The 22,419-nt window shown below is 40.5% G+C and overlaps 2 protein-coding genes across 5 annotated transcripts in view; both read right to left on the reverse strand.

Moving 5' to 3' along the window:
* Positions 1-22,419, reverse strand: part of Adam19 (ADAM metallopeptidase domain 19) — a 1,172,352-nt gene that overhangs the window by 238,284 nt on the left and 911,649 nt on the right. The window lies entirely within an intron of this gene.
* The window catches only part of Clint1 (clathrin interactor 1), a 54,042-nt gene that overhangs the window by 1,879 nt on the left and 29,744 nt on the right, over positions 1-22,419 (reverse strand). The window contains exons 4-11 of one of the 2 annotated variants that reach the window (XM_051180877.1): positions 21,243-21,351; positions 20,230-20,394; positions 17,807-17,984; positions 14,288-14,534; positions 13,308-13,377; positions 5,664-5,738; positions 2,403-2,689; positions 820-1,024 (exon numbers count right to left, since the gene is read on the reverse strand). In XM_051180877.1, coding sequence (XP_051036834.1) covers positions 820-1,024; positions 2,403-2,689; positions 5,664-5,738; positions 13,308-13,377; positions 14,288-14,534; positions 17,807-17,984; positions 20,230-20,394; positions 21,243-21,351 — 1,336 coding nt within the window. The remainder of the gene's footprint in view (positions 1-819; positions 1,025-2,402; positions 2,690-5,663; positions 5,739-13,307; positions 13,378-14,287; positions 14,535-17,806; positions 17,985-20,229; positions 20,395-21,242; positions 21,352-22,419) is intronic. The other variant, XM_051180878.1, reaches the window with a different exon arrangement.

Here is a 22,419-nt window from a genome sequence, read left to right on the forward strand (position 1 = left end):
CAATAAGAGAAGTCAATTAATTTTCCCAGGTTACATTCAACAAAAAACATTGCTACAAATCCATTGCTGAATCCTACATAATAAACTACAAAAGCCAGTGTCTACCAAAAACCTTAAAAAGTTTGTATTCATTTACTCAAAATACTATATGAAGGAGAATATATACAAAATTTCCAGTTTTTAAAAAGTTCAAAACTATTTAAATGACGGGGAAATGCTCAAGAGAGGAAAAGCCATCACATCAATGTCGTTAAATGAAAACAGCAAGAAACAAAACAATATAGACATTCACATTACCACTTGGCACACTGACAGAAGACAACATCCATGAGGCAGGGGACCCTGAGCTGAGAGTTCAGAGGGTTTTGTTTCCTCACCATTGTTTGCAAAAACAGCTGTACAGTAATTTTAGAAATGAACCAACTTTCTATTTTGGCTCACTGTAGCAAGTGCACTGCTGTAAGGATGCTAAGCAAGAGTTGTACTATTGAGCTGTATCTCAGGGCCTGGGTTTTTTTTTAACACAGTCTTGTCATATAGTTCAGGCAGTCCTGGAACTTATAAGCCTCCTACATGCTGGGATTAATGTCATGCACTGAACTTAGAAGTATTTTTATTTTAGAGATCAGGGCCTTAGAACTCACAAATCTTATACCAGAATGTGCTAGTAGAAGGGGTACCGATTGAATTCTGAGCAGAAAAATCTTAGGTGAACACAGTTATCTTCACATACAACCCTACCTGTCCCTGGTGTATGTCATCTATTTGTTTTAATGTAAAAGATCTGAAACACAGACAGGGGCATTTGAGGTAACTTACTCTGTTGTTGAATCATTGTGTTAAGCGATGGCTGCTGGGGCTTGGAAGGCTGCATACCAGGTAGTAAGTTGTCTAGGCTGATGTTGACACTGGGGTCAGACCAAGTGGAGGGCAGGGTTTTGCTGGCCGACTTCTGGACCATATCTGCATTCTGATTATAGAGAGGGTTAGGCTTCTGCAGCACTGCACTAATGTTCTGCAGAGGCTGGAAAAGAAAAGTATGCTCTAGATATCAAGACAACAGCTTCATCATATACTAGCAAATCACTGGATACCTTATGTTAATGACTTCTGTGCCCTGAGATACTTCCTAAACAGAGCCCTCTGAAGACTGGATATTCTCCTGTAACACAATGCCCAGTTCTCTAGAAGGCACTATCTCTGAAAAATCCCCAGGGCCAACCAACTTGAGGTTACTATAGCCCCACCCGATCCCCAGGAAAACAGATTTACTGAGTAGACTCCAAAGAGTAGCACCTGGGCAGGTGGTAAAGAACCAGGTCAGCACAACCAAAGGTGGAGAGGTGGAAATGTAGCCTTACAAAACAGAAAGCAGGCCTGTTTGCTCATGTTATACAACCTAAGCCATCAAGCAGCAAGAATACTTCATAGGGCCTGGCTGGAGCTTCCCAGCTCTGTGCACCTCTACTGCCTCATGTGAGCACCACCAGTGGCACTCATACACACAAGGACTGACAAACGAGAAATTCAGGAGAAAGAAGCAGAGGTTCGTGGTGGCTACTAAAGGTAAGACTTAAAAGGGACAGAAACATGGAGAGAAAATGGAGAAAAAAACCCCACCATGGCAAAGGGTCAGAGAAGGGCAACAAAGGCTGAAAGAAAGCCACTGGCCCTTTCGCACAGTCACCTTTCTGCTTCTTTCTTCCCCTCTTTCATCCCAGTACCCCAAAGATGAGGATCTATACATTAAAATGAGTGATTAGCATCAGAAACATATCAGTAACCCAGTCAAAACTAGCAAGTTCCAGGTACAACTTAGACACTTTCCCACCTCTGTCTGTTCAGATTCTATTGTTACACAATTTATATTTAACTCTTAAAATGTGAATGTAAATACTTTCACTAGTTCTCCTTTATAAAAATGAAGGTTGACAATAGGCCCAGACTAGGGGTAAGATTCATCACTGAGGCAATGGTTTACACAAGTAATCACGTACAGAGATGCTTTGTTAAAGACAGAATCAGGATTTATTGACTATTTTCCATGGGTCAAACAATGCGAGATTTCTTCCCCAAAATGATTTTGTGACCCAAGAGATTTCAGCATGTTTCTTTATGCCAGGTACCATGCTTGTTATTTTAGGGACTACAAGTAGATAACAAGGTCTTGTCCTCTAGAACACATGATTCTACCAAATGACTCAGCGGGTGACAAGCACAACATACAAAACAGGCATGGCCCCCACCTCTACTGTGCAGTCATGTGCCACCTAATGGTGTTTAGGTCCACAGTGAACTATGGGAAGGAGGGTTCCTTGTTGTCTTACACTAACTAACCCATCATCCTATCAAGACATCTTAGCAGGTGTAGTAACAATTCCCAGGGAAAGCAGACAACTTACCTGTGATCTTGACATGGGCAAACCAAGCCCCACAGTGTTAGTGCTCATCAGAGAGAAATTCATACTCTGGGAAGACGTCATGGTTGCCTGGGATGAGCCCATAAGATCAAACAGGTCTGCAGAGTTTGAGGCAGCAGGAGGTGGGCCTAAAGCTGGCTGTGAGCCACCGATGAGTTCTACTGCAGGCTGTGGAGCACTGCCAAAGAGCTCACCACTGGAAGCAACAGGACCTGATGGGGCTTGGTTGAAGGCACTCCAGTCACCAAAGTCTCCATTCCCACTTGTTGCTGTTACCAGGACAGAGAGAAGGCAGGGTAAGAAATGCTCTGAAGTGCACAGAGCAAATGCAAACTCTTCGAACTGCAATTAACTGAAGATGATAGGGCATGCAGGCTAACGTCTGCGGGGCCCCATCTCCATCTGGACATTATCCTTCCTCATGAATATTATAAGAGTGTTAACAAGGTGGCAAAGAAAAAAAGTTAGAACTCTCAAAGTAAAATCCATCTCTTGGAAGTTCTGTTCATAATACATAAAAAGCAGCATGAAATGACTCCAACCAAGTCTGTATTAGTTAAACACATGGGACTCAAAAAGGGAAGAAATTCTATACTGTTTAAGTTAATGCTGGAAGTCAGAAAGCCCTATTGTTGCTCATCATTTACAAGGTGCAAAGAGAAATCCAGCTGCAATTAGTATCCACATAATTGCTGAAATCAAGCTCATGATAAATTTATTAAGAACAAAATAAAAATCATGAAGGATAAAAAGCTAATAAAACAAAGTGTGGACATTTAATAAATTCCTATTAGATGTTCTCACTCTGCTTTTGTTTCCACAGAATACACAAATGCTAACACATAGACTGAGCTCCAACATGCTGACTGCTCAGTGTATGTCAATAAATAGCAAGGGGAACTCATGTTAATTTAAATTTAACTCAATCTGAAGGGGCATGTACCAAAGACTTGGTCTGCAGTTTGTGGCACCAAGAGGCAACTGGATGATGACTATGCTAAGTTTACTGGTGGGCAGTCTAGTGATGAGCTCATGCAGAGTAGGCCATCAGGAGGTGGGACCTGGCTGGGGGAAGGGTAGCCTGTGAAGGGTGTGTTGCCATGGCCCTTTCCTGGCCGCTCTAAGGACAGCAGCTTTTCCACCATAGGTCCACAAGCAAGAACAAGCTGACCTTGGGCCTCTGTGTGTGAGCCAAACAAGCTTCTTTCAAGGCAGTCTTGTTCTGTCACTTGTTCTCTAGCAGCGACAGAAAGCTAACACTTCAAGTTAGCATTAGAAAAGCACCCAATCAGAGCTCATACACCCAGAGACAAATTATTAAAAATTTAGCTAAATAGCTGGCTCCTCTAGACCCTACTTTTCAATCTGTACTGTAGCAATAGAGTACACGCATATGAGGCACCATCTGAGGTCTGATATTGTTACTTTGTATTAACTTGAACAATTCAAGTGAGTGGACCATACAGAAATGTTGCATCTAGTTTTTGAAAAGGCTATATACATAACATTAACTATCAGAAATACACTGATTATACAAGCAAGTCACATTTAAACATTACTTCAATTAGGCTACACATGATTCCAAGTAAATACAACTGTCCTTTAGGAAGGGAAGGGACAAATGCATGAACAGGAAGGAGTCTGTGGCAGTTGAGAAAGCAGAAAGTAAAGAAATGGCCATTTACAGACCATCCTCTGGAGTTTTAAGTGTATAGCTCCATGGTCTTTACAGGTTGGGGGATGCATGTCCAGCCTAAAAGATAACCACCACAGTAGCCCTGTCTCAGGATGCTAAGTATGAGATCTGTCACAGGGTGTCTTTGAAGATTGCACTCCTCAATTACTGTAGAAATATGCAGCACTCTCAGGAGAGAAACCCCAAGATCTGCTGAGTTTTTCAGTAAGAGTGGGGCTACTATTCTCTACTTAGGGTTTTACTATAACCTGCTGTTCATCTTTACAAGACACAGTATTAACCATTTTTACAATTAGTCCTTGATTATTAGATGTTTTAAAACCATTTAAGTAAGGTTGCTCAATGAACGTAAACTTTACCCTGGCTTTCCATCTGCAGGATCCATTAAGCAGAACATGAGTGTAAGTGGGCAAAGCATGTTGCCCCATCTGAAAACTCAGCACTGAGACGATTAATCATGCAGGGACAATATTTCAAATGGTGCAGACACCGTTCAAAAATGATTAATCACTGTTGTGGGTTCAGCCTCGGTGCGGTGCTGATCAGACTGTATTAATCACATGTGTATGGATAGAGATGTATGAGAAGGCTGAACTAACATATTCAAGTTATTTGCATACTAGACAACTTCATATACACAAAAAATGTCAAGGATTACCCAGGGAGCCTGTACAACTAGGCCATGTTTACATTCCACTTTGATATGCCCACAGTAAGGTATCAGCCTTGGAAAGGTACTCCCACACTTCCTGAAGGAAGCAGTTAATTACACAACAGCTCTACTTTTGGGTGAAACACTTGTGAAGTTATAGAAGGATGTTGTCAAAATAACCTACGCTCAATATTATGCATTTTTCTTCCTAACTACTCCATGAACTTACATTAGATATTACTCAATATAAAATTTAATCCAGGTTATTATAACAGCAATGGAGTCTATGTGAACTGAAGAGTAACACTAACTCGGTTACATAACCTTTTTCCCCCCACCCCTAAAGGTTCTGATTCTCACAGCTATTTTTTAGGCGCTTTCTCTCACTGGGGGCCACTCAGATTCTATGAAAAACATACCAGAACTCCTTCACAATCTGTAGGAAAAAGACATAAGGACTTTAGTCTGCACTCTACATATCTCTACAGATATAATGATCTATATAAGGAACCATGGTAGGTGGTGTTTATTCTTAGCTTGAGAAAGCTGCCCATTTTCATTCCTGGAAAATCAGGTCAACTAAGAGAAACACTAATTACTGTATTTTTCCTCTAAAATGGGACCCTGTGTATTTACACTCATCCCTGTAAGAATAAACAAGAGTGTGTTATGGATATGGGTAGTTTTTGTTAGCTTAGTTTGAGTAGTATACAACTAAGTTAACTCATCTAGCACATCTAAGACACTGACCCAATTTATCTTGTGAATAAATTGATTGGGAATTATGAATTATAAATATCACAGGGACTAAAAATGCCAGCTAGTAGCTGTATGTGTCATCTTTTCTGATAATTTTTTACAATCTCTGGTTGTGGACAATCAAATCATCTCATACCTTGGGAAGGGAAACTGCCTGATGCAGCAGCTGAGCCAAAGTCAGCAAATCCCCCGAATAAATCAGTTGATCCTCCTAGAAGGCAAAAATGGGGACAGTGTTTTAAACTGCTTGAGCTGAGGAACAATTATAAACAATTTCAGGAATCCTTTTCAAGAAATACACAAAAATAAGCCACAGGAGAGGCCCATGCCCTGGCCTGTTTGCCTGTGGTTCTCCCAGCCATAATTCATAGATTCTGAGACATTTTGACATTTCTTCCTCCAATTTGTTAAAACCTTATCCCTCACACATACTCTCAGCGTACACACACACACTGAAATTAACCAGACTAAAAGTTCACTCATCTCAATGAAGTTCTATACAGTCAGAATAGCCATTCCGAAGCTGTGGCTCTTCACATGGGATTTTACTGTCAGATGTATTTGTACGCATTTAACCACTACCAAAAAGTAAATATTCCATGTCAGAGTTAAAACCAGAAAAACAACTAACTGTATGTATATCCTCCTTCTTTCACAAATGGTAGAGCAAACCATGGAACTAACAAGATACACATATTGGGGGAGGGGCGGTGCTGTTATATTTTTATTTGTGCATGTGTGTTTGTCTACATGTATGCAGGTACCCAACGAGGTCTGAAGAGGACATCAGATTTCCTTGGAACTGGAATTGCAGGAGGTTGTGATATAGGTGCTGGGAACTGAACTTGAATCCTCTGTAAGAGCAGTGTATGTTCTTAACGACTGAGTCATCTCTCCTGCCAACATATTTCAATGTTGTTGTTGCTTTTGGTTTTTGTTTTACAAGACAGGGTGTCTCTGTGTAACCCTGACTATCCTGGAACTCGATCTGTAGCCAGGCTGGCCTCAAACTCACAGAGATCCACCTGCTTCCTGAGTGCTGGGATTAAAGGTGTGTGCTACCATCACCTGGCTTACACTTCAGTGTTTTAAAACAAAAACTTGGGGGGGGGGGATTTTAAGTTAGTCTGCATAAAAATCAATTTAAACAGACAATGTATGCAATAATATTCCCTGGAAGGTTGCCTTTTCTCTCTTGCTCACTCCACAAAAGATTAAATACTTTTTTAATACATGGGGGGGGGATATAAGCTTTTTACTTATTATCATCATCATTAGTGTGTGTGTGTGTGTGTGTGTGTGTGTGTGTGTGTGTGTGTGTCTGGCACAAATGGGGAGGTTATAGGTCAGGATCCAGGGACAAATTGAAGTTATCATGTTTGTGTAATTTGAACCATCCTGTCAGCCCTTGTCACTAATGCTAAACTGTTGTTTTCAAAATGGCAAAACCACAGCTACTGGACCATTCCCTTCACAATTTGTACACTCCAAAAGTAAAAGATTTACTTTTAAGATCTAAAACTTTAAGTTCTTAAGAGTCAGAGCCTTAAAAGTCTAGAGCAGCAGCTCAATTATAGTCTTTCAGTGTTATGTGAACATTACACAGGTTACATCACAGCTGCTTAGCCTGAAGTGCTCAGAAACTAGCCAGGTGGGACTGCAACATCTGGGAAGCACTCAAAGACCACCAGGGACAGCTTCTAACATCTGGTGCCTTTTCTGAATTGTTTTATCGCTGCAAGACATTCTATCCCATCTGCTACATTCAGCTGGGTTAATTAAAGTATAACCCCACCCCTTCTAAGATGGCCATCAAAATAAAGGGAAGAATCAGTTCCTGAAATTTATGTGTTGTTCTTCCTTTTAAATGTACATTTACTGTAGGCAACTATCAGCAGGCATGACTAATTCTCCCGTCCTTCCCCACACCATACCACCACAAGCACTCAAATACATCCTCACAGTAGCCAGCTATCGCCAACCACAGGCTATGCAGCTCTGCACTCCTTCCAACACAACTCAGTAGCTCAGGAGGCTACTTTTAACATTCACCCAGAGGGCAGCAGCAAAGTCATTTCTATTTTTGTTTTTTCTTTCCTTACAGATACGTGGGACAAGATAAAATGCTATGAGCACCAAGAGCAGTGAGCTAAATGTGCACACTACAGAGAAGCACATATTAATACAAGTTAGTAGGGAAATGAATGCTGCGAAGAGTTAGTGCTTACTGTTCATGTTTGTTTCTATGTTCCTTCATGTTAAACATTCTGATAAAAGTATACCGCTAACAGAATGATAATTATTATTACCAATAAGGGATTTCAAAACAGATTATTTTAATTTGCTTCATGTAAGCAGTGGATAAACACCAGTGAGTAATTTCTATGCTAAGCAAGTACACACCATCAAATCTGACCTAGTCTAAAGTTGTAAGAAAAATTCACGCTGCAGATAAAAGCACAGATAGAAGGTTTCCTGAATGTGGTATTTTAGGTGTATCGGTTGTTTCCCTTCTCCCACCTACAGGAAAACTACACACATCAAACATCCGCAGCAACTCCTACCCACTCCACCCACTCATATGTGGCTTTGGTTTCTAAATGACTTGAGGAAGGAGTAGTGAGAATGGGTACCAATACTCTCTGGCATGGATTTGACCTTTAACTGTAAGGTGTATTTCTTCAGGGGCAAGCTTCTCTGAGGAGGGAGAAGCATGACACTCTAAGAGCACAAGTGCCTAAGCTCCAGCACTTCCATGTCCCCTCTGGAAATACATGGAAGACTCTGTTAAGAGTGCTACATGAGGAAGGCCACAGCTTCTCTGAACGCCGTTCTTGCAGATTCCCACATGAGAGCTGTCATCATAAATGAATCATGTCCTTCTGCCTTTCCAGGGCAGCAAGGAGGTTATTTACAGTCACCAGCTGGGAACATGAAATTCCCAGAGCAATACTGAGAACAAGAAAAACATGGTCAGACAATGCTTAAACTAAAATGAAAAATTAAAAAGATCCACTGCATTAAAAACTGAAGAGTTTTAATATATATATATATATATTAATTGACTAATGAGACAAAGAACTTTTAAATAATCAGAAGAATGAATACCTCCACTAGATAAAAATAAAAGGAGCCCAGACCATCAGTAGGCAAAGTCATAACCAGCCGATAAAATACAGTGTGTTCAAACCCAGTACTCAAAACGAAATGTGATTCTCTTTTCATAAAACAAAGATTCTGAAAGGTGTAAATGTACTTGGTTTGGAATACAGAAGAGTTTAGGGAAACCTCAAGCTAAGAAGACCGAAGTACAGAAACCAGAGCTCCTTAGGTTAAATAACTTACAGACAACGGCTTAAATCACAGCAATTGCTAGAGACAAGTGGAAGGAAAAGGTCAGAAGACAAGGTGCCCTCAACTAGAAGCCACAAAGCTTTGCCACACAGCAAGTGCTAAAGTTCATCTGACACAGTACACACTGAGAACTGCAGGGGGGAGGCGGCCTGCACCTGAGCACCTGAGAGGCTGATTCTTTCATCATGACCACCATCAGTGGAACACTCACTAACAATAACTTACAGTAAACCCAGCTTAAAGATAGCTTCTACCTAATGCAGGCTGATGTGCTGATGCTGCCCAACAGAGCTTCAGACTGGCTGCAGTCTGGGCTGCATGACAAAGCCTCATCTTTTACAAAGAATAGTCAACAAAAATTGTTCTTAGTTGCCTTAATTCAGTGGAAATTGGTTGTTTCCTACATTTAAAAAGTGATCATAACCATCACCATTGAACATTCACTAACAATAACTACAACAGTAAACTCAACTTTCCACATTTAAAAAGTGAGTGTAGGGGGCTGGAGACATGGCTCAGTGGCTCTGCTCTTCCAGAGATCCTGAGTTCAATTCCCGGTAACCACATGGTGGCTCACAACCATCTGCAATGAGATCTGGAGCCCTCTTCTGGCATACATGCAGACAGAACGCTGTATACAAAATAAATGCATAAAATCTAAGAATAAATAAAGGAAGGAAGGAAGGAAGGAAGGAAGGAAGGAAGGAAGGAAGGAAGGAAGGGAGTGTAGCTGGGAGGTGGTGGCACATGCCTTTAATTCCAGTATGTGGGAGGCAAAGGCAGGTGGATCTCTGAGTTCAAGGCCAGCCTGGTCTACAAAGCTACACAGGGAAACATTGTCTTGAAAAAAACAAACAAAACAAACAAACAAACAAAAAAACCACAACAACAAAATGTGAATGTAATCATTCATCATGACCACCATCAGTGGAATACTCACTAACAATAACTTACAGTAAACCCAGCTTAAAGATAACTTCTACCTAATGCAGGCTGATGTGCTGATGCTTCCCAACAGAGCTTCAGACTCATCTGAAACGTAGTCAGTTTCAAACAGTAATGGAAAATTTGTACTTCGCATATTTTGTTTTTTACTTGAAAAAAAGAATTTAAAATATACCAAGCTATATTAATTCCCCTCTCCCCCTTTTTCTTTTGGTTTTAAAGACAGAGTTTCTGTTTAACAGTCCAGGCTGCCCTAGAACTTGCTTTGTAGATTAGGCTGGCCTCAAATTCACTGAGATCTGCCTGCCTCTGCCTCCCAAGTGCTGGGATTAAAGATGCATGCCACCATCACCTGGCTTAACACTTTTTTCTAGTTGTACCGGTGACATGTTTTTCCACTTTCAAGAGAAATACAACTTATGGAACAGTAAGTTAAGAGCTAAATTTCTTAATCACAGAAATACAAATCCTACAGAGTGGGCTCATACTAACAGAAATGCAACGGTTTTAGCACTGTTTTTAATTGGGTTATTTTCGAACTATAATACCTATTTGTTAGCATGGACGGAGGCAAATGCTCCCTTAGAAATGAGCTGCCATGTAGGAGGCACTGAAACATCATGCTTGGAGACTGTGATGGAAGATCCCAACAGGAGTCACCAAAACAATCTCAAGGACAAGCTGACAGCCTAAATTCTGCATGTGCACTTTTAAATTTGGTCATAGTCCACAATGATTTTAGCAGATATTCTTTGTAAAATGCTAGCAACGAAGATGTTCTCTCTCTCATGTGCGCGCGCACGCACGCACACGCGCACACACACACACACACACACACACACACACACACACACAGAGGCAGGGAGAGGGACAGAGCAGAGCACCTGGGTGTGGCTGATAGAGACTTGTCTGATGAGAGGTGAAGATGTGCATCTGCTTACCTTGCCATCTGTGACTATATTACTGGCATGGCAGTTCTATGATAAATACAAGGGCATCTGGCATATCCTTACACACTTTCATATGCAAGTGCTAAGATTTAAACCTAACTTCCTTCTGTGACAGAACTTCATTTAAGGTCTATAGTTGAATATACTATCTCAAATGGAAATTTTAAAAAGTAATTCTCATGTCAAACCATGTTCAGATAATATGATAAAATTTAAGGGCAAGAAACTTTCCAGATTTCATTTAAACCCTGACTCAGTTACTATATTAACTGCTATTCAAATACAATTAGTCTACCATTTACACCAGAGAAGAAAAACCACTCAAAGGTTTCTTTCCGCTCAAAGTCATCTTGGGATCACAAGAGTTACATCCACACATCTGACCTTCCTAGACAGTTAATTCTTCCTTGACTGCTCCAGAGATGCCCAAAAGGGCCTTTCAACATTTTATAATGGGAAGTCCAAAATAATTGATATTCCGTGACACTATATCTACATTAGATAGCTGTATGCTAACTACCAGTTCGCAGTATAGTTCAAATCTTAGACAAAAAAGACAGCACATCAGTTGTTAAGCAACCAATGAGGATACAGCAGTCTTACCAAGTTACAGTAATTTTACAATAGTTACAGAAGAGACTGGTTAAGGAACTGAAGAATCTCAGAACTGGGTCAAACCAGATTATCTTCCAAGTTTATTCCTAGGCCAGTAATTTTATGACAGCAGGCAAGAAAGAATCAGATGTACTAATCTATCAGTGAAAAGCAATTTATATTATGAACTTATGCTTAAAGCAAACAAGCAAGTTTAAAAACAAGTTTTGCTTTTGAGAATTATTACACATATTTAGGAAACAGCTGCACTTTGCACATTAGTTACACTCCAATCCTGCTGATCTACATTTAAATGTAATGGACTTTAAAAAGCCTTAGAAGAGCTATTTTCAAAAAGCTCCAATTCTGAGTTGCTTTTACTTGGAGTACAGTGGTTTAAGACTACACTCATCAAGTGCAATGCTATGGTATCAATTTACTTGAAATCAATTTATTAGGAGTTATTTAAAATATAGCATACATTGGCTATCACAACGAAGAAATCCTCGTCTCATCAATGAGAAAGGCTTGGCTTGCTATTCCATGTGGTGTTTCCCCCTTCTCTCTCTTCTCCTGACAGCTCTGTGTCTGTTGCCCAGGCTGCTCTGGAACTCCTTAGGTGACCCCCCCACCCCCAAGAACTGTAATTATAGGCATGTGCATTCTGCCCTGGCCATAGCCCTCTTAACAATATGCTTGATGGGGAGTTATATACATATTCACATAATGCCCCCTTTCCTCCAAAGCACCCAGCATGTTTATAACTAAGTAATTACAGTCAATTACCGCCCTTTGACTAATGATTACTTCCTCCATTTGACTTTTCCAAGAGCCTAAGAATTCCATTTTAAGCACCCAACCAGTGTCTGGGTCAGCAAATGCTTGCTGACAGATGAACAAGAAGGTAATGAACACAGGGCCTATCTGCTTTGACAACCACATGAAGGTTTAGGGAAAGTCATGAAAATGTACAAAGTAACACATCTTTGTGTAAAAAATTATAAAATGTTAATTTTAATGTAAGTTTTCACATCTGCAAAATTATTCTTAAGAGCTTAAAATATAAACTACAAAGCCTCCAAAATCTTTGTGGAAAATTTCATACGTATATTAAACTCTGAAGAGGAAGCAGCATAGAGAGGAGTAAGTTGAGACATGTTACAGTGATCTGCGGACATATTTACCATTCACTAATACTGGTGACTACCACAAACAAGGGTTTTTTTTTTTTCCCTCAAAGCCTAAAGGTCAGAAAAAAAGTATAAAATGGAGTGAGATACTTTTCAAAGAAAGCTTTGAGAAATGAGTGCATGCATATAAGATAAAAATAGCAACAGTAACTCCACAGACAGACTCACAAAGGCCATAGGCACTGAAGACAATAGGGGCAGAAGCTACCAAACAACCATCTTCCTCATTAGGCAGTTATGTAATTCTCTCCAAACAGCACTGAGTGCTCATCAATGTCATATTAGCAAATCTGGAAGTATTTTTTGCAGGACTGGAGAGATGGTCCAGAGTCACACAAATGCTTGGCAAGTGCTCTACCAATGAGCTATATTCTCCAGACCCCTTATTTGGAGACAAGGTCTCTTTAGGTTGCCCAAGCCGGCCTTAAAATTGTAATCTTTCCTGCCATAGCATCTTGAGTACTAGCGATTATGGGTCGGGCCTGTATAACCAGACATGGTTTATTGTTTAGAGACAGGATCTCTCTACATAGCCCTGGCAGTCCTGGTTCCCACTGTGTAGACGACGCTAGTCTTGAACTCTCACAGATCTGCCTGCCACGGCCCCCCCCCCCCCAAGTGCTGGGATTAAAGGTGTGCACCACCACACCTGGCAAGAACTGTTTTTATTTCATCCTTCATATAGCATTGTAAAGAAACTAGCAGAAACTACAGTTCATGGAAAGAAGAAGCCAATGTGTGGCTTACCTGCTGATTGGCTGTTGCCATCAAACAGGTCAACGAGGTCCCCTGATGACTTGCTGCTCGGCACTGATGGCTGAAACGGTGGGAACAGTGAGCGAGTTTACAAAGAACTCCAATGACAATCCCCAATCTAGACAGACATTCTGTAATCATCTAAACAAGGCTAGATTTAGATTTCTAAAAGAAGCAACAGGCCTTGAATCCTTTTAGAGGAAGAGCAAGCATAAGCACTGTGAAGTCCTAACATGTGTCTCTTTCTTTCCCTCTGAATAGGCTCCCCACCCCCAATCTTATAAAGTTTTATTAAAGAAATATGTATGTGTGTATATCAATGCATACACAAGTGAAGGTGGTGTAGAGTTCAGAAGGGGACAGCAGCTCTCCCGGTGCTGGGATACTGTAAGGGGGCTGTGAGCCACCCGATGTGGGTCTACAAAGGCAGTACATATTTCTCTATAGCATGGTCTTGCTATATATATAGCCTAGGGTGGTCTTGAACTCAATCCCACTGCCTTAGGTTCCCAAGTGCTGAAATTACAGGCATGCATGACCAAACCAAGTTCTAATATCTGAATTTTAACTCACTTTTCTTCTGTTAATTTCAATCTGGGTAACACTGCATTTCATACCAACCATGCTACAGCTGGCTCTTTTATCATGTCTCCAAATTTTCAAATATGCCCATACTTTCCCCAGTGAATGTGGTTGAGATTGGTGATGCTCGTGTAATGAGATAGGCACAGATAGGCTACACTGGGATTCACAAGCTCCCTGTGTGGATGACAGTGTTATTTTTACCTCACAGGAAAAGTCATTCAGCACTAGGAGTTTCTTACCCTAAGGTCTCTTGCTATTAATGACTGAATAGGGCATGCCAGATGAACTACAACCAAAATGACCGGTTAAAAGGCCCCAGCTTACAAAGGCAGGAATTCTGAAAGTAGTTTATGAGAATGAGGCAAACATGCCCATGTTGTTCACACCTTCGCTGAAGACTGAGGCGTGTGGGTTGGAGCATTCTGATCCGGGCTGGCTTTGTCGCCTGTGTAATGTGCTGCTGCTCCAAGATCAATGGTTTTGGAAGGGTTTGCTGTGCGCTTGTGCCTGGTTGTGGTGGTCTCCGTGGCTTGTGTGATATGGATATGCTTCGTTGTCACCGTTTCCTCTTCGTCTTTGAATTCTCCTTTGGGAGATCTGCCTCTTCTTGCTTTCTTTTCTTCATCACTGTCACTAAAAGATTAAAAATGAAACAACATAATAAAACTTGGGAATATCCTAAGAAGGAGTCCTTAGTGATTCGAGTGAAAGAATTTCAAATGCACTAATTCCAAAATTTTACTCTGACAGGATCAACACAATGATATTTAGGCTGCTGAATAATGATGTGTATGTATTAGGGGCGTGCACAATTTCCTAGTAAAGTCTAAAACACCCTATATTTTTCCCCGAGCAAAAGAATGTCTAAGCTACCTTAGTGTTTGTTACAGATTTAAAACTTAACTAGTAGATGAAATAGCAGCACGATATCAGAACCTGCTGCTGGACCCCAGCATCTCAGGTAATATAACATTCACAGTCTGAAAATATATTGTGCAAATGTCTACAATACTATTTTTTTCCTCTTTGTCTTAAACATTATTACCAACTTTCTTAAAAGAATGTCATGTAGTCTTAGATGGTTTCTATCTCACTATATAAAGATGACCTTGAACTCCTTATCTTCCTGCCTCTGCCTCCCAAGAGGTCAGAGGCTATGATGCCATACCAAGCTTTTACAGGTCTATTTGAAGAACTCAGCTTGTTAGTGATTCTCATGCAGGAACCCAGGGAACATAACAGAGTAACTAAGGTGAGGCATAGGGTGCACCCTTTGTAACCCTAACACCTGGGAGGAAAGTTGGGAGCTTATTAAGGTCATCCTTGGCTCTACAATGAGGTTAAGGCCAGTTTACGCTACCAGAGACTGTCTTGGAGGGAAGGAAACAGTAAAACTTCAATGTCAGCTTAAAACTGTGCTGTGTAGATCATTACCTGAAAATGATACAATACGATGCAATCTTTTTTGTAATTGTGCTTCATTTTGCTATTCTGTCACATCACACATGACCTGTCAACTGTGCTTTGTAGAAACAGCTATATTTAAAATATTTCTAAACAATTATTTTATTCAAGTTAACACTGCAAGTCAACCAATCAAAACCCCCACAAAAGCAAGCCCCCTAGAAAGCAGGAAACTAGGATTTTCATATGTTGGGAATGAAGAGTCCACTAGAATATCAAGCCATTGAGTTTCTGTTTGGCTGCAAGTAGGAGGGGAGAGCGCCATGAGAACATGAAATATGTTCCATTACCTATATTACTTAATTGTAGAGTAGGCAGTTTAATTTGTAAGTATCCTGGAGCAAAATGCTTGGATTTCTCCCTCAAACTATGATTATATTGATGAAATGTAACTGTAATCTAAAGCAATCTCAACTTAAATACAAGTAAGCACAGCACATGGACTGGCAAGAAGGCTGGAGATAAAGCCCTGAACAAAGGGAGAGCAAGAGAATCAACCCCACAAGCGGTCCTCTGACCTCTACTATATCCCTTTGTCCCATGGCATGTGTGTAGTGTGTACTCCCGTGGGGGGGTGGGGGGGGAAGAATGGCTTCCCACACAAAGCAGAAGAATTAAATATCTTTTTAAATGGAAGGATTTTAAGGAACAATCAAGTTCTGATAATTACAAATAAAGCAAACAACAACAAAATGACCTCAAGATTGTATCAATAACCGTGAAAGTAAAACTGATGTGTGACATCTAATTTTATTTCAATGCAAGATGATACTTAGAACATTCAAGAACTCCTGATGCCAATAATGAATTAACGGTCAAGACTCTGGTCACACACAACTGTCTAAAATATACTGTTTTCTCATCAATACTCTGAACTGCAACATGCACACATCTAAATGGTATTTGGAATATAGTCTATCTAGACCTTTAACTCTGAATATGCAGGGCCAAAGGTGTAGGAACCTCTGCCCACCCTGCCTCAGTGGGAATGTAAGGAAGAACAACTGATGACAGCAGTGCCCTGGCCAGAACCACTCAGGCAAACATGGGAAGCAAAAACAGAGCAGAGACCAAGGCAGAGAAGCATCCCCGAGGACAGGAGGGCAGGAGGAGGAAAGAAACAGTGTGGGACTACACACCACTGTATCACTAAGACCCTACCTTACTCCCATATCAGAAATAGCAATGAAACACTCAGCTGCTATGTTTTTCAAGTCAGATCAAAACCTTTTATATATAGGCCATAAGAGTAAGGGAAGCTAGGAGAGTACTCAGACACTGTTTTCTCAAAGTTCAGTGTTTAGAATTAAAACATGCAGGCCTTTGGGAGCAAGCACACAGGCTCCTATTACTGACATAAACTCTGTCCCTTCAAAGACCATGTTCTGACAAGTCTTGAAAAGATCATTCTAGAGATTTAATGACTCTGCAATGACACTGAAAGCACACCAAAAGTGGGTGTTTTAAAGCCTATTTTAAAATCAGATAATGTTTTTTATTTGAATTTCAGTTCCACACACCCTAAAACCAAACTATTAGGAATTTATGGGCAGGAAAAAGATGCCATTTAGTTTTAAAAACAAACAAAAAACTAATTTTATATTGGTCCGCACAGTCTGAATGGACCTCTTGTTTTATTTCTATTGTTTGGTGTAAGTTCAACATAACCACCTACATCAGAAAATAATGTTTATAAATACAGGCCTGTAGTGCAACTCTAGGTACCAACTGTATAGATTCTTCTGGTCATGTGGGCATAGGATGGTAATGCAATATCTCGGGTGCTTAATTGTAGCACTTAACTTTCTCTAAAACTTAGTGCGTAGGCATCATTTCCCCGACATTATTTTAGACCATGGAATCATCTGATGTCCAAACATAAAATGGGGAATAAAAATTGTATCAGGGAAAGAAAACTTCAGGGCAAGACTAAGATGCCTGAAGAAAAATGCAGAAGACAGATGAATCACTATAGAAACAGACAGGTGTGGACGGTGTGGAAGAAGTGTGAACACAGAGTACTTCTACCTGACCTAGTGTCATGAGACATGTTTGTGTGTGGGATGACTACCAGCTTCATGAATGCTTCTCCACTTTTCTTGCACAGGGCATTTCCAGGGAGTTGACATCACTCTGTAAGACATTACTAGAGAATACCCAACATGTGCCAAACTGCACATCAATAATGGTTTTTCAGTTAACAAATATTATCGAATTTAAAACAATTATGCTGAAACTTGGGGAAAGGACAGGGGTTATGTTGCAGCCTTCCACTTTATGACCAAGTTTCATGTGTCCTTAAGACTCCTTTAACAAAGTCTGTTAAAAAAACAAAAAGCTAAACTTCAGATAACATCAATATCTCAAAACCAGACAAACCCAAACTAAACAGCTGCATAAAGCCTGCGCCCCCCAAGGGAGCGGTGGAGAAGGTAGCACACCTGCACCGTTCCGGAGAGTCCTCCCGGTCTTTCCTCCGAAACTTGCTGATGGTGTCGTCGATTGTGCTTCCGATCTTATCGCTCAGCTCCCCTAACTTATCACTGAATGGAAATGCACTCTTGTTTTTATCCCACTCCTCATCCCACTTGGACTTGGGCTCAGGATCATATCTTTCATCTGTGTAAACAAAGAAACAATCAAGGATATTAAACTTGGAGGGTTCCACAACCCTTCCTTCTGAAGACTTTCTCATAAAACATTATTTTTAAGAGAAAACAGAGATCTCCCACAGAGCCACACCAGCACTGCATGGTGTATCTCATGCCAATCATCTTGTCAGGAACACAGATTCAAAGCTTTTCTACATGAGAGCTTCACAGCCTTGATGGGTGACAGCAGTCATGACGCCCCTGAACCCTGCTGTAGAGAAGGAGCAGGAATACAAAATACACACTCCACAAACACAAGATGAAGGAAAATCTTTCTAGTTTTAAGTCATTTAATGAATTATATTTTATTCTTGTTTCAATGGTGTTTCAATTTTAGAAAATTATGAGCCAATAACATCTTTTAAAAATAGACAGTAAATCGAGGGGCAGGGAGCAGGGAACAAGGTTGAAAGAGTGAGCACACACATGCAAAGCAAGCTATCGAGACATGAAGACAAGAGGCTATACTCTAGACTGCTCCTGACTAAAAGCTGAGTGATCATGACACCACCTGTTCAAGGCCACCTAGTGAACTGTAACACAGTGAGATGCCCTCTCAAAAACAGTGAAAGAGGAAGGACAGACAGACAGACGAACAGAAAGCTTAACTGAGCAACCAACCAATCTACTCTAAAAACACTAGTTCCCTAAAGGACCTGAGTCTGACTTCTGTGACCTAATTAGTTGAAATGACCCTGGAAACAACGTAACTGAATGGATTTTATGGGCTGGGAAAGAAATCTGTAATTTCCATTAAAAAAAAGTTCCAACTTTTCAAACCTTCCCACTTCAGAACTACAAACAAGCATGTCCAGCAGCTCTGAGCTAATGACCCATCAGAGTGGCTGAAAACACACATGGAGAACCGCTGGAGTAAAGAAAGGACTACAGCGCAGCGATGAAAACACAAATAGCATGATCTGCACTGGTGCTTGTCTGGAGATCAATGAAGAGATGTGAATTATGGACACAAGTAGAAATCACCCATTTTCATCTCCAAATTTAACTTTAAAAGCAAAACTGGGATCTAGAGATATCACATGAGGTTTGAAAAAACAAACAGTATGAACACTGGCAGGTTAGGAAGCGATTAGAAAGGGCAATGGGAAACAAAACAGGACAGCAAAAGGGAACTTCTACTCAGAAGTTTACCTTGTTTACATGGTGTGATGGCAGAGGCGCCATTTGGAAAAGTTCTTAAACATCTACTGCTGAACTGCCAGCTAGAACCTCAAGGCTTAATTTTACATAAGAGCTTAAAGATTTTAAAATATGTGTAGCAGGAGCTGGGAACACAGTTCTGAGAAACGGTCCAGGTCTCATGAAGCCTGGGTTTAAATCCACATGCTGCAGAATGAATGGATGAAGGTCATCACCTACTGTCAGAAGTAAAACCACACAAAATAGCTGAAGCTGTTAAGAAATCCAAAATCATTAATAAAAAACAAAGACTGTTAGTGCAAACACAGGCTAGCCCACTGTGACCCTGTCTACAAACTCACTCAACTTTCTAAATTCATCAGCTACAATTACGTACTGTGATGATAACAAAATGGGACATAAATACATGGAAGGAGGAAATAAGCTCAAAGTGGCAATTCAGCGATGCAGAAAAAGCCAAGGAACAAAAATCTAAAGCCTTTTCGTGATCTCAGAGAAGTCACTCCAAGACTTAAGAGCTTACTAGAAGAGACATACATTCCTATGCCCATCAATTCATGGCATGGCTTTTATGAGATATATATGAGCTGACAATATAGTCAGTCGCCCATCTTTTCCTGTGTTATACATTGTGTAATTAAGGAGAGAACTGAGGCTTCCTGGACTTACAGAAACATAAATGTTTGGAACCATAGCTAAACTGGTTTTGAACTAGAAAGACCAATCTCATGATTAAACTGGCTTGCTGGAAACTGTTAGAGGAGCTTCCCTTCTATAAGAACGCTAATCCTAAAGAGGGTGTGTGCTCTTTGTTCTCTGGTTAACTCAAAATGTGTGCATTTATCTAACTAGCCATGGTCTCCAAACCCTATTCTTTGGATCCACAATAAAAGCAGAAAAGGTTCCAAAGATCCAGGCAAACAGGAGTCAAAGTATTACATATATTTTAGAATTTTTTTTTTTGGGGGGGGGAGGTATTTCAATGAATTTTAAAATACACCCAGGCTAAGAAGCAGAGGCCCAGGTGGCCGTGGCCTGGCTCTGATACTCACTGTATCTGAATCCGCCAACGCTGTCTGAGGAGACCCCAACATACTTGTCTTTGTTCTTCTTTGCTTTCTTTCGTTCTTCTCGAAGCCTGTCATCATCCTGTGCAAATTCAACCAGTTCCTTAACTTTCTGTCGAATATTTATACCTTGATCCTTGCCATGCTCATCTTGAGGACAGTAAAGGAAAAAGCAGACTGTAAGAGCTCTCTTAGTGTGTACCAAACTGTTTCAGAAATGAATAGACATGAAGACAGCTACAAAAGTAGGAGGCGGATTATGGCATTAAATTCTATCTTGACTTGATGACCCTAGACAACAGAACTAGACAAGATCAATACATGAATCCATGATCTACTGAAAGGGTTACAAATGGTGAACACAGAATGCATAGAGCTGAAAGTGTTTTCTATCACATTTTAACAAATAAAAAAGGAAGCAATCACTTTTAACATTCTGATGGCCCAAATGCACCCCAAGTATCTTGATTTTGCCAAGTTTGGGAACATTAACTAGGGTTTAGTGTAGCTAAATCCTGACATTTTACAGTCATTACAAGTAAAGCAGGCTACAAAATGAAATGCTAGCCGCCCTCTGCCACTTTCACATTCAGAACACACTCTGGCCTGGCTGTCGAGGCACACACAGTAAATACTATCTGGTGGGAGGGGGCCCAGCTTCAAACAGATGTGTGTGTTTTGGAGCTCTAACCTTCTCTTCCCACATGATTAAAGCTATTCCTTTATGGACACCACAGGGGACTAGTCTCCAGTGCATATTTTAATATAAACCCCAACACTCATGTTGTGTTGGTTCTGTTGTTATTAGCCAGTCCTTTCTGCAAGCTCCTGTCTTCACTAATTAATACTCTAGGGCCCCACGCCTTGGATTCTGCACTCGTCACACAACCAGCAAGAGTCACATGCTAATTAGAGCAGAGAAGCTTCCAAGCTGGTTCAGGTGACTGACAACTCCAACTACTGTTTTAATTTGCTTATGAGGGTTTTCTATTGCTCACCTACAAAGTGGTAATTTTCCAGGGATCGCAAATCATAAATGTGCTCTCTTGCGCTTGTAACAACTCGCTCCGATCCATTTCTTATGAGGTAAGCTAGGAGCAGCAATGACTGTGAAAATATAAAGCACCAAATAACTCAATGGCATAAGCTCTGGAAGAACTCTGGTACACAGCTAAACACAAACACAAAACTCCAACATTACTAGATAGAAAAACTTCATAGTAGTGGTGGGGAGTATGTCCTTCCCTTTCTGTTAGACCAAAACATATAGTTTGAACTTCAACCTGAAATTCCTCTGATATCTAATATAGTAAATAGCAAACTATCTAGTCAATGGCCACTTTAAATCAAGATTTGAAAAACAAACACACCCAGTAATTCTGATATTCAACCCTAAAGGTATGATTCAAATAAAACAGGTGATTTGGGGGATTGGCCCAGCTTTCACTGTAGGCATTACAGCTGAGACACCAGGAACTTGGGAAGATGGGTCTGTCTCTCTACAGGACCCTGTACCACTGTCCTCAGATAAAATCTCATTCCGATGCTAATCAGGTTTAAAAAAAAAAAAAAAAAAAAAAAAAAAAGAAAAAAGAAAGAAAAAGAAAAACTGGGCATTTTAGAAAAATTTGCTAAAATGTCAACTTCAAGGATGCTGAGGGCCTGTGGCTTCTGTTGCTGTATGGCTGGGTGCTGAATTAGGCAGTGCTGACAGTGCTGACTCTTGTACAGTTTTGTGAACACAGTAGGGACTCTCTCTTGCTTTTTGATGGGAAACTTCATTTCACAATGATTCCATGTCTGAGGGTCTCTGCAGGATGGTGAAACCAAGAGTATAAATGTATATTTTACTAGTAACTGAGTTTTGGGGTTGGTTTTGAGACAGGGTCTTACCATGAAGCCCTGGATGGCCTATAGCTCATAGTAGTCCTCCTGCCTCAGCCTAAGTGCTGAGGTTATAGCCCTGTGTCACCATACTCAGATTTCTTGATTTTTTTGAAATAGTACAAAATTTAAAAGCCCCCATTTTAGAAAAATTTATATAATTTATAGAAATCCCAGAGAATATTTTAACAAACAAACATCATAAAAACAAAACAGAATAGAATTTGCTGGACTTGACAGTATACAGCTTTGATCCTAATACTTGGAAGGCAGAAGCAGACAGATCTCTAT

This window comes from Phodopus roborovskii, unplaced genomic scaffold, assembly GCF_943737965.1.
Source record: "Phodopus roborovskii unplaced genomic scaffold, PHOROB, whole genome shotgun sequence".
In the NCBI taxonomy this organism is placed as follows: Eukaryota; Metazoa; Chordata; class Mammalia; order Rodentia; family Cricetidae; genus Phodopus; species Phodopus roborovskii.